This window comes from Alosa pseudoharengus, unplaced genomic scaffold, assembly GCF_046254945.1.
Source record: "Alosa pseudoharengus isolate Yale_2024_CS ecotype anadromous, Long Island Sound unplaced genomic scaffold, YU_APseudo_1.1 YU_APseudo_1.1_scf_5, whole genome shotgun sequence".
Classification (NCBI taxonomy): domain Eukaryota; kingdom Metazoa; phylum Chordata; class Actinopteri; order Clupeiformes; family Clupeidae; genus Alosa; species Alosa pseudoharengus.
In genome coordinates this window covers 923,951-937,701 of record NW_027468837.1, presented here as the reverse complement: position 1 = coordinate 937,701, position 13,751 = coordinate 923,951, and the positions used below count along the sequence as shown (strand labels likewise).

The 13,751-nt window shown below is 39.8% G+C and overlaps 1 protein-coding gene across 1 annotated transcript in view; it reads right to left on the bottom strand.

The window, feature by feature from the left end:
* dock3 (dedicator of cytokinesis 3) overlaps window positions 1–11,767 on the bottom strand; it is an 835,931-nt gene extending 824,164 nt beyond the window's left edge. Inside the window, 1 exon segment of the mRNA XM_076267926.1 lies at window positions 11,352–11,767. Within this exon segment, the coding sequence (XP_076124041.1) occupies window positions 11,352–11,421 (70 nt within the window). The 5' untranslated portion in view covers window positions 11,422–11,767.
* Between the last annotated feature and the right edge of the window lie 1,984 nt (window positions 11,768–13,751).

Here is a 13,751-nt window from a genome sequence, read left to right as displayed (position 1 = left end):
TCAGAGGGTATCATAATGATCCTACACTTCCAATTTTGTGCAGTTTTGACCATGTCAGGTCAGAGATACCTGCGATTACAACATCTCATTTTAGCTTTTTCATGTTTAACTAGGTGGCGCTATACATGAAATGAGTGGTTATGGGATGGGTTGACATGGCCCCTTATAACAAAAAAGGTGGTCCTCTTAGGCCCTACAATTCTCGAGATATTCATAGATATATAAAAACTGTGTCCGCCCTAACCTCCTTTCGGGGGGTCCAGTCCGGCGGGGCGGGATGGGGGACAGATCAAAACGAAAAACAATAGTTCCATGCTATCCTTGTGGGGCTACATGCCCACCAAGTTTCGTGCACCCTGGTCTTTCAGTGTCCCGGGAATCCTTGACGGAAAATTAAACATGCGAAAAAGAGAAAAAAAAAAGGGAAGAAAAAACTATGACTAAACCTATATGACCGCCGCTTCTCTGCGCGGCGGTCATAATATGTGTCTTACCTGCAAGATGCAGGTGCCCTCAATCATCTCGGGTTAGTTTGCGTACATTGTTAGTCTATTTCTGTAATAGTAATCTAATTCTAGACACATTATAAATTGTAAAGTTTACTAATACTGGATGGTGCACATGATAATGAAACAAATGGTGCACGACATAGTACATAGGACAGGCAAACATGCAACACCTAGGTTATTATTGTGCTTAACCCTCTGGGCCATTTTCAATGTAATTTTACCACATTTCAGGGCTGGGCGATATGACTGAAAACTGTATCACAATAGAAGTGTTTCATATCAGTCAATATCAATATCAATATTTTTTTACCTATTTGAAATAAGGACCAGGAGAAAAATTTTAATCACCTCAGTTATCAATCAAGGCAAACAGGGAAAAGAAATGTGATATGAGATGACATGAGATATTCCAAGAAGAATGGGTGTGGAGATGGACACAGAGCTGTATGCAGAATGTATGATTAAATTTAATGTTTCAAAGTTAATTTTCTCACAAACCATTTATCACAGCAACTAGCTCCATTTAAAAGCTGAAGTCATATGGTTTCACTTTACATGCATGTGATATTTGTGTAATGAGTACTCCATGAGCAATTCAATAGAGAATGGTGTGAATCTTGACACACTTTGAGTCCCTCTTTGAGACACACTTTTAGCCCCATAGGTTTAAGAATGTTTTAAAGAAGATGGTGGTCACAAAATCATTGCCAGAATTAGTTAAAAAAAATGAAACCCAAAATAGCCCTGAAGGTTCATGCAGTTGTTTTGAGCTTGCCCAACTGCATCACAAAGGCCCATTCATGGTCAAGATGAATGAATTTGTTTTGTTTGTTTTTTTCTCTCTTATTTCACAGTCTGTGGGGGTCTAGCTTCAAGTAGACCTATTTCTCTCCCTAGCATTGGAATGGCAGTACTACCCATGAGTGATCAACTTGTTCATAGGTTTGTTTTCATGTTTCTAGCTTGTGAATTTAAGTATGATTTGGTGTACACCAAATCATCCAAAGTGATCCAAAGCCACAGGGTCTCGCAACATTGGGTTTGAGATTCGAAACCAGGCTGACCAGTGGCGGCATTTTGCTTCAGATAAAGCCAAGTCATCTGACAATGAAAACTAAATGAATTAGTCTTAAAATATAAGGCTACTAAACTGTATTGAAAACAAGGCTACATGAAAAAGTTTCTTGAATACAATAGGCTCCATCAAATTGACAATATCGACATATTGTAAGCATCATAATATAAACACACAAGCATCCCTTCCAACAAATATTTACAACAAATACAACAAGAGGTACTCATGCTCCAAAGTTGCTTTAGTGTCACAGAAGTGAGGGGAGAGAGAGAAGTGATTTGATTGGCTGATTTGGTTGACTTAGCTAGGACTGATTTGGTCGACTTAGTTAGGACTGAGGACCTCACGTTTTAAGAATGTTGTCATTATGGTTGGTAGGTGTCATTATGGTATAATGACAGAACTGTCAGCAGCATAGATCCATTCAACATGTACTGTAGGTTACTGCCCCCACAAGGGGGAAGGCATGCTAACAGCACACCATTGAGTCAATGAGAGAAATCGCTAACAGTAACACAGTAAAAAGTTTACACAGCTTGGTTCAGCTTTAGTTCAGTTTCTGAACACAATAGTTTCAAGGAATTACATTTACTTCATGGCTCCAGACTAACTAAGAACACTCCCCTGACTGAAAACTTTAGGAGCGCAAGCACAAAATGTACGGGCGCACACCTTAAATCGATCTACAATGCCATTATTCACATTTTTCAACTGTATACTGATAGATGCTTTGGTATACAGAAATTACAATGTGCTATTTTATTCTTCTTAAGTTATTTAATAAGTTCTTAAGTTGTTGCTATATCTAAGCCACGTAAACTCCCTCAGCATTTCTGCACAGAGTTTATGTACTCTCTGTCACTTGCATGCATTAGGTAAGATTAAACTGAGACTATTAGACTGCATACATTCAACACTGATCTACAAATCTTAATAGGTTTCGATTTTTGCTGTCTGCGATGCTAGACTGAAATAAGCATAGCGCTGGTGGCACCTTAAAGGTAACTATGCAGTTTCAGGTATTTTTAGCGACTGTAGAGCTCCTCCTAGAGTCGTGAATATTTATATTTACTCTGTTGTTGTAAATAGTCTACTTCTAGTGGCTTGTTCCCCCTGTACACAACAACAAAATCAACAAAATGCTTTTGTTGTAGAGTCAAAGGATTAACAACAGGCAAAAACTATCTAGACATATGTACCATGAGGGTGGGGGCAAGGGCGAAGAAGATCATGCAAGACTCCTCTCACCCCAACTCCAGTCTCTTTTCCCTGCTTAAATCGGGCAGGCGGCTGCGTTGTCTCAACGCAAGGACTGAGAGACTGAGATTGAGTTTTTATCCACAGGCAGTGAGACTGCTCAACTCAGCACATTTTAAATAAGTTTTTCTTCTCTCAAAGACAGATATGTTTTTAACTTGCATTTATTTATTTATTTATATATTGCTTTTATTTACTGTGTATATATATATTTTTTGCGTTATGTTCTTTTATTCAAACGCAGAGCAAAGGACCCTTTTACATTTCACTACATGTAAAATGTAAATGACAAATAAAAGCACTTGAACTTGAACTTTAAAAAGCCAGTGGCAGATAAGCGTTATGCTACTAAACTAGGGCACTCCAGTTGAGAAACGCTGGACGAATCTCTCCAGAACATATTGGCCAACAAAGACTGGCTTCCTTGTTTTCCAAAATGAAATGAAATAGAAAAAATAAAACGTAAAAAAATGCTCACTATGTCAAAAAATATTGGAAAATGCAAGCATTTGGTCACAGTAATTGGACAGTCTGGAGCCCTGTACTTAAGCCTTTGCAGCCGGCCCATTCTAATTTGGGTACTCCAGTACCGATGACGTTCAGTCTAATAACTCTGCCATGCCCCAACCGATTTTATTAATAAAAACTTCCTCAAAACGTCATATCAAACGTCACATTGAATAGGCAAAGTTGCTCATCTGTCCATCATTGTATAAAGCCGCATAAATTGGGCCGCACAATTCTCAAGTTTTCAAAGAGATGTCAATAGATGACGTCCAGTGTTTCCCACAGAATTGGATTCAATTTGTGGCGGTAGCTGACTGAGGGGGGGGGGGGAGGGCATCGTCTTGGTAGTGTATAGGTCTAATTGAGACACAAGACGTTCGTGAGGGAACCCTTGCAAATTGCAATTGTAACACAGTTTAATGTGTAGATGCAATTCATAATGTTTTCTAAATAGTTAAAATAAAGGTTCGTACTTCTCTTTGGGACAAGCACTTTTGAATTTTGGAAAACACTTTTCCACTTCCATTTACATCGGGATTTTGCAAACATTCAGAGTCAATAAAATGAGCCCTTCAACGAATTGACAAGCAGCTGTAAGTAGGCTAAGCATGCTAAATTCAACATCCAAACAGTAGCCTATTCTAACGTTAGCTTTGAGATACTGCTTGATTGCATAACTTAACTTAGGCTACATTGAAGAGACTAAACTATGTTGTCATAAGATCTTAGCAGAGTTAACTTCAATGCAGCAGTTTTGAACTAATTTGCGCAGCATGGTCACAATGCTAAGCGGATTTAATAGCAATTTAGCCAGACGTCTTCTATGCAATGCTTCTGTTTGGCAACAACAATCCTTCAACAATCGTGAATATTTTGTTAAATGCACATGCAGAGGAGGGGCAGCGGGCTACAAGGGAGAGCGGGGCGGGGCAAGGAAAGGCTGCGTGCGTAAAAAGCGCAGCTCAATGGCAATGCAAGGATTTGATCTTATATTTAATTTAAATTAAATTACATTAAATTAAACATAAAATATTTATATGTGGCGGCCGATTTTTATTGTGTGGCGCCCCGCCACAGATTAGTCAATGTATGGGAAACACTGACGTCCAGTGGCTCGTTTCTAGTGGCTAGTTTCTTGCTAACTTGTGTCGCAACCTTGGTAGTTCGCTCCGTCGTTCTTAGATTTGGTGTTTCTAGAAAAGGAAGTTTGAACTCTCAATCGCAAACAAGGACGCAAAGTTTGGTCGTTTGCCCCTGGGCAGTCGCACTTGTGTCGTTCCTTGGTAGTTCCAATTGGTGTCCTGAGCGCCTAACCAAAAATTGCAAAGTTGATGTTTATCGCGTGACTCAATGATTGATGTAACCTGTAGCTTTATTTTGATTAAGAGACTGACTCCCCTACTTGGCTCATTCTTCACAGACTCTTAAAATCAGCACAGTGATAAATGGTGTAGTGGCTAAAGCAGGTGACTTGTTATCCCAGCGTTGTAGGTTCAATTTTCTTATGATGTGAGATTGTCCTCTTGCGTCTCGCTACCTGCAGGTGAACTAGTGTGACACGTAGATTCAATTGTTTTTGACTGATGTCTTGTATCTATTGGTCTCTCAATGTAGAGTAGCTATACATAAATATGTATGGTCAAAACATATTGTTGTGTCTCGTATGCCTACTCTTACACAGAGGTAAAAAGAAGAGATAGGATGCGAACTCCGGCCAAGTGTGCAGAGCACCGACGCGCTGCCATTAAGCCACAAGACAGTTGATAAAATTTGTGATACCCAGAAATTCATCCAGGCTATATATTTTTTCCAACATAGATATTTAATTCATTGAATGCCAAGCTGTTTTCGGGAGCTTTGTCCTAGAGTGCCAGCAATCTAGACCATTGTTGATGATTTTTGTACAGCCACAGCATATTCTGTGTTATAGCTATGAACACGTAGAATAACTCGATTAAAAGGTGAGACTTTAAGCTCTCGGTGGGTGCAAACTGTGTATTTCTACACGCCTCTGTTCCTGAGAAATCCCAAGCTAAACAGTGGCTAGTTTTCATCAAAATCGCTGTTTTTTTTTATAGAAATGGAGATATAACGTCTTTCATGAAATATGAAGTGTTGCCTGTTACTTACTTGTGTAAATATTCCGGGAAGTGATCAGCGAGACCTGGCGAGACTGCCACCTAGTGATAGACCCACGAAAATTGCCTGGTTTTGACCTGACGTGCATGCGTCACTGTTTCGACCCAAAGCGGCAACCGAGTTATGATAAAATGTCCAGATAAAATGTCCAGATTGTGCGTTTTCATGAGTTTCACGATCGTCATATATTTCATTTCCATTCATCACAGAGTTCCCAAAATCACAAGGTGTATTAGAGTGTCTAGTTTCATAATTAAAAAAAAAAGCTAAAAACGTAATATTACGTTTTTGGCACTCAACGCATTTTGGCACTCAATGAGTTAACACAAATAATGACTCATATTGGTTGGCTTAAGTTAACTGTTTTATATGCTTGCAATAGGTTTAGGTTTTTTCTGATGGCAATGACAATGCCAGCATTAATCACTCGTTTTAAATTAGAAAAAATGTCGACATAGGCCGTGGCAGAAAATTTCTAGGGGGTGGGGTATTACACGTTGCCACTGTTTCCACCAATGATATGTATCGCTGCATCATCAACAACGTTGTTGGAACTACGGTGTTCGAACGCCGGAGGTAGCAAATTGCGACACAGGTACGATGCTTTCTGGAAACAGGTGTAACAATGTAGTTGTTTGGTCGCAAGTTGCATCGTACCACAGTGGTTCAGCAACGCCGTTGCTAACTTTTCTAAAACGACCCCCAGACCGAATATCCTGACCTCAAATTCAGGACCTCAAAATGACTATCGACCGATGTATCGGTTATCGGCTTTTGAAATACTGAGATATCGTTATTGGTTTCGGCCTTCAAAATCCCATATCGGTCGGGCTCTATTGTCTATTAATATTATGAAATTGCTTGCTAACTATGATGTTAGTCATGATGTTAGCAGCTGCATTGACTTGATTTCAGTATTCAACAGTATTCAACACCAGTATTCAACGCCAGTATTCAACGCCATATTCAACGCCATCATCCCTTCCTAACCTCCTTCCTAACCAACAGGCCTGTTAGGTTAGATAACTACACCTCCTCATCCCTCAACCTGAACACCGGCGTACCACAGGGATGTGTGCTGAGCCCTCAACTTTACTCCCTCTTCACCTACGACTGTGGAGCGTGTGACCAGCTTCAAGTTTCTGGGTGTCCACATCTCTGAGGACCTCTCTTGGACCCTCAACACCTCTACCCTAATCAAGAAGGCTCGCCAGTGTCTCTTCTTCCTAAGAAGACTAAAGAAGGTCCACCTGTCTTCTCAGATCCTGGTGAACCGCTTTACCATAGAGAGCATCCTCACAAACTGTATCACAGTATGAACACTGCTCTGACTCAGACCTGAAAGCACTGCAGAGTAGGGCTGGACGATATGGCTGAAAACTGTATCACGATTTGAAGTATTTCATATCAGTCAATATCGATAATTATTGATTTTTAAAAAAATCTATTTCAGATAAGGACCAGTAGAAAAAAAAGTTCAATTTAAACACTTTTATTTTAAACTTAACCTTCCTCTGATTTTAATCACCTCAGTTATCAATCAAAGCAAACATAGCAACACAATCATGAAAAACACTCAAATAAATAAATGTGCACATAAGTCTGAATGAAAAGCAGCACTGGTTGAAGCCTGGAAATATTGTAAACAAAGTAGCTTAATTTGTTAATTCAGTGTTTTTCAAACTTTTTTGTGCCACGGCACACTTTTGACACTTAAAATGTCCCACGGCACATAACATCCTGTGTGAAAAAAAAATAACATACCATAGCCTAAAATTTCAAATAATACACAGATATGGCCTTATTATGGCTTCTATGCAAGACCTGCTCAATAAAACAAGCGCCCTCTGTTTCATTTCTAGGTGACTATATCTAATTTAATTGTTGTTATGAACTGGATATGTGATGATTCTGTGAATACTGGATATGGGGCCCCCGTTGTACAATGCATGCATACCACAAATAGTGCAATCATACAATCAATGAGAGCATGTGGTTATAAATTCTTTGATGCAACAGTTGCTTTTCTGGACCAATGAGTGACATTTGGGTAATTTTCTGTGGCACAGTTTCTGTGCCCCGACACAGTGGTTGAAAAACACTGTGCTAGTTTACCATAGTCTACTGGTTAGACTGTTCAATTTCCCCACGTGTGTTTAAGTTTCAAATGAATACTTTTTCTCCTTGGGACAGGCCCGTTTGAGTCTTGGAAAATATTTTTCCATTTGCGTCGGGATTGAGATGATTAGAATTTAGCAGTCAATTTGAATGCAACAGTTTTGAACAAATCCGTGCAGCGATCCGTGATGCTAACCAGATTTAATAGCAATTTAGCCAGTCGTTTTGCACGATTGTGAATGTTTGGATTACATGTGCATGCTGAGGAGGGATGCGTCTGTTGAGAGGGAGAGAGAGAGAGAGTGCACCAGGCAAGGACTCATTGAGAGTCTGTGTTGAGGTAGGCCTACTTTCTATCGCCTACTCTGGTAGAGTTGCACATACTAGCTACAATGCAAGATATATTTAGCCTGTTTATTTATGGACAACATAAGGCGGAAGGTGTGTGTTGCTTTTAATTATCGAATGTTCTATCGAACGTATTTTTTATTGATATCGATTACATGTCTATTGCGATACATATTTCTATCGCTTAATCGCCCAGCCCTACTGCAGAGGGTGATGAAAACTGCCCAATGCATCATCGGTTCCTCACTCCCCTCCATCAAGGTCATCCAGGGCGCGCAGCATCATCAAAGACTGTTCTTACCCCAACCACAGCCTGTTCACCCCACTCCCCTCCGGAAGGCTTTTACTCCACACCCGAACCAGCAAGTTCAGAGGAAGCTTCTTCCCTGTGGCTGTCACCCTACTGAACTCTAGTCTTGCATCCCAGTGACAAACCAACCAACTAAGTCGTCCCCCCCCCCTAGATGCCTCCTTGCCTGTGACTGTTGAGGTATCCACGACCATGGCAACCTTGACAGGGACAACAAGGAGGCGGACATTCTGCCCAACAGAATATTTTTACAAAATGTACTGTAATTACACATATACTGTACAGTACATTGCCATATTCTACTGCTCTTTATACTGTTTTATAAAAACTGTTTTATACATTTTTTACTACTCCTATAATGTTACTGTTACTACATATCTATACATACTATCTGTCTATACGGTTCATACTGAATATTGTTATTTTTCCTGAATATTATTAATATTATCATACTGAATATTATTTGGAATTTTCATACTGAATATTGTTCGGCTTTATTTGGATTAGGGATGCACCGAATCCTGATTTTTAAGGTTCTGCCGAATACCGAATACCTTCTTTAAGATTCGGCCGAATACCGAACCGAATACCAAATCCCGGTCATGTCTGTGTTGCATGCATAAATATCACCAAAAACTGAAAAAATGCCATTTATAAAGCATGATAATTGCAGCATGTGAACTGGTCACATTATAGACAGAATTATTCATTTTTTTTCTGTTCACCTTTTTCATTTACATTATTGGTAGTAATTGATATGAAACAAAATTTAAAAATAAATGGCACAAGACGGAAAATATTTTTTTACAATTCATTTTAACCACATTCTGCCTGTGAATTATTTCCACAATCACATTCTGCCTAAATTATTTCACTTATCTTTAATGTCATTAGGCTACATTGTATTGGTGGTGTGTACGTCTAATTGAGTGCCTGTCACTTTAAGACCGTGAGGCTAATTAGTGCCGGTCACTTTAAGAGCACTTTAATGGCTGCATGAGGTTAGATTAAAGTTTGTTTTTTAACTAAATATGATGGATCAAAATGTGCTCTACCAAACGGCTGAGCTGACCTACAAATGTATTTATTTTTGGACAACCTACCGGTGGTTAAGCTGAAGGACGCATGTTAAGATGCAAAGCACTGCGGGAAACAATGGAAGGGGTGTGTCGCAATTCTGTCTTCTCACACTGCGACACAAGTTCGTGGATATGAGTGTCGTGATTTCGGTACGCATATCATTACAGTCCTAATATTGCTAGATTGTTGCTAGGGTACTTGAGATGGTTGCTATGGTGTTGCTAGGGTATATATTGGGGTTGTTGTGCTAAATAAAGTGATCACTATACTGGTTGCTAGGATAATCATGTTGGTTATTATGGCGGTTGCTAGGTTGACATTATGGTAGTGGTTACAAGGGTGTTGCTAGGGTAATTGAGATAGTTGCTAGGGTATTGCTAGGATAAACATAGTGGTTACTATGCTATATAAAGTGGTTGCTATGCTGGTTGCTAGGGTAATGATGTTGATTACTATGGCTGTTGCTACGTTGACATTATGGTAGGGGTTGCTAAGCTGTTGCTATGTTAATTGAGATGGTTGTTAGGCTGTTGCTATGGAAATCATAGTGGTTGCTATGGTATATAAAGTGTTATGTTGGTTGCTATGGAGGCTGCTAGGTAGTAATTATGTAAGGGATAACGGCCGCCGAGGTGTACTGTTATACGGAATTAATGGACGAGGGGGGAGGCAAAGAACTCCCCGACGCGCAGTATAACAGGACACCTCGAAGGCCGTTATCACGATTATCACCCGGTTGCACGCAAAGGAAACAAGCGGTTCCGTTTTAAAAGAAGCCGACTTGTTCATTTTACATATTTCTTTGGCCCTATCAGCGATAGCATGGACAGTTAGCTTGTTTACAGTTGATTCCATTGTTGTGAAGCCTGCTTCCAGGCTAAATCGTCGTCCTACTTTGGTTGTTATACTTACCATTCATAAGCTCTACTTAGGTGTCCCATTGTCAGAATTACAGTAATAGCCACCCCACCAGCCAATCAGAAAAGACTATTTCTTCTATTTCTTCTAGATAGATAGGTAGATAGGTAGGTAGGTAGATAGTTTAATGGGTGGATGAATAGTTTGAAGTAGATGGATGAAGAGAAAGGGCTTTGAAGTTGAGCAGTTGGAAAAAATTAAGTCTGTTATACTTTTTATCTGAAAAAGTATAAATTGCACAAAATTTTAAATATACACAGCTCAAGTGTCCTTTTAGAAGACCTACGCAACGTGTTTGAATGAAGTTACATTACATGGTTCAAGCTGATTAGATGCGTGTATACTTGGTTAGAAGAAGAAGAGCAGCAGTAGGACTAGTTATTTTTCTTGAGGGAGCTGCTCAGAACTGACTTCTTAGTAAAAGTAGGCCAAGCCTACATGTTAACGACCTCTATCAGAAATGTTATCTTAGCCTACAGTAGCCAGTCAGGATTTTAACAGATTCAACAAATAGCCTAAGGTATTTTCTTAACTTTAGTATTGCAGTTATTGACGTAGCCTATAGCCTACGTTAAGTTTTTGAATTCATGGCACGGCAGAGGCCCCAAAAAAATATTGGACATGCAATGCTCGCACTCAGGGTAGCCTCCCCTACCTTGCCCACTTCAACGTTTTACAGGCCAAACCATAAGTTGTAGCCTAGGCCACTGAAGTTCCCTAAACAACATTTCTACAGAATTTGTAGGCTACTCTTCACAGTCGACAACTTTATTTTAAATTATTAGGCTAGACTTATTGTAGCCAATACTTTGTGGTAGGTCTACAGGCCAGGGGTGTAGTAAGAGGTGGGTAGCCTATACCCTATAGCCCCACCTGAATTCTGTGATTACGGTAAGGTGGACTGCGCCATGCGGCCTTTTTTTTTTGTTTTTTGTTTTTGTAAAGCCCTGCAGCCCTGGTACAGGCTATCGGCTAACTTAGGCTACATTTCACCATTTCGTCCAATGAGGACAGTTTCCACATTTTTTTTTTTCATTTTCTTTTTTCAGAAAGAGTAACAGGCTATCGATACGAAATGAAAATAACTTACCCACTCCTATTTTCTCTTCCTCTGTTGTTGCCCACATTATGTTATTCCCGATTAGCCAGTCGTATTTCATTTGTTTTCATGGACCATTTTCATTAGGCTGGGTAAAAACGTCCCAATCCAAAAACGTTTCTATTAGAGGTCGGGTAAAATCATAGAGCCTCTGAGGAAACGTTCTCGATAGGCTATTTTCGACACGCTATTTGCGATACAGGTGCCACCTCTCCAGTGATCAGCCTACAACGCCTATGCATCTAGACTAACGTTAGAGTTTAAAACGGTTTAGCCTTGACAACCGTCCCGCATCTGACAATCAGGAAACGGACCTTTGACAATTTCATTGTTTAGGTCGCAATAGGCTATATGTGCTCTTCAGTTTCTCTGTCTTCACAAATCAAGTAATGACCGCATATACCCCTTCAAAACAAAAACCGGATTACACGGTTGTGTATAACATAGGCTCATGGTCCTTACTTCTAGCCTACGTTTGACATGACAATGCGGACTATTGCGCCATCTTACAGTCACCATGGTGCATAGACTAGGGTTGCCAACCGTCCCGAATTGTGCGGGACATCCCGTATTTTGGGTGATTTTGATTTGTCCCGTCAGGGACAGCACCACTCCCGATTTTCAATCACAGCTCATCGGCCTTGTTAACTTGTCAATAGTAGGCTACTGTAAACGCACCTGGAACAAAGTGTCCAGTGCCGCCGCTACCACGCGCATCTCGCACTGTGCGCACGGCACCAAGGGACAGAAAGGGCACCATAATTTAGCCAGAGAAGCTTTACTGCAAACTGCTTTTCACTCTTCTTAGAGAACGATTACAATGTCAAAATGCAGCAACAGCATCTTACATAAGGATGATACTTTTTGGGTCCTCTCTATTATGCAGCAGATCTAACTTGAACGTTATGCTACTCGTTTTAATTGGGAACGAGAGGGAGAGAGGGGAAGTTTCCAGCTGGCTTGTGATTGTTGGTAATTGATTTCACCTTTTTAATATAAGAAACTTTTAAAAGGAAATCATGAGAACAACAAAAACAACGCGAGGAGATTGCGGAATTATCCGGTTCACACTATGCTACTGACCATTTACAAAATGTGAGGGCACTTTGACATAGGCTGCACGCACTGTGATTTGGACTGATAGAATATGAAGAGTGGTCAATTGCCTTTGTGTAATGGAATTGGCGAGTCTTGAAGTCTTCAATAATCAATTTCCCTTAAACTAAGCATTTACATGAAGCACATGATAGGCTATGCCAATTGAAACACTTTCAACTCAGATAGCTAGGTGGCTACCAGGTTCATAATTCACTTTTAATTGCAAACAGAAAATATTTACCTAGCATCATTACTTCTATTTCCACAGGAATGAAGGTTGTTTACACCAACTTAATATACTTATCATTATGCTATAGGCCTAAATGTGGCACAAACAATGTTAGAGTTTGTGGAATGACCATAGGCTATATTTGAATGGAGCTGGCAAAATATTATGAATACCGTGTAGACAATGCTCTTAAAGTGACAGTACACAGTACTAAAAACAGTACAGTTTTTTTTTTTTTTGGGGGGGGGGTCCCGCATTTGAAGTGAAGTGTCCCTCATTTGGGGTTGAGGAAGTTGGCAACCCTAACTGTCACAGAGTGCGCTGCAAACAAAATATTTAGACAGGCTATCCAATGATAGAGGACTGGACAATGGTTTGGGAGGTAACAGAATCATATTAATATATTTCTGTGTTTATTAGTTTCCAAAAAAATACTGCAAAGAGTCTAAAATAGCCAGCTAAATGTAGCCTACAGTATAGCCTTCACGGAGAGTGACCGAATTATTCTAGCCTAGCCTACATTAATTAAAAGCTGAAGGCTATAATAAATTCAATACCCAGTGACCAATTGTTTGGTTACGGGAATGTTTATTGAAGGTTCCCAGATAGCAAAATCAGATTTGTCGCTGGTGGTGTTGCCATTGATGGTCCACTGCCCCCCCCCCCCCCCCCAAAAAAAAAAAAAGTATCTGTATCTGTAGGCCTAAATCTAAATTAGAGGGAGAGCAGCTTCACAGAAGAGAACTTCTGACGGCAAATTTGAGGAAAAGCTGGTAAACCACCCTTCTTACCTAATTTGAGGGTGCTGATTCTGAATATTTTGTTTACCAAGCTCAATTCTGAGTTCTAAGCCGCATAATCAGCATTTTAACATAAAATAGCGATTATTTGTGCTTATTTTTCCCTAAATTGGGTTGATTTTAAAAGTAATCACTAAAACCAAATAAAAGTGTTCTCTAATGTTTGAGCATTAAAGAAGCCATACTATAGTTTATTAACGTATTTAATGGGAACATGATTACAGTTAACATGTAATAAACTCGGAAATTCTAATCAAAACACAA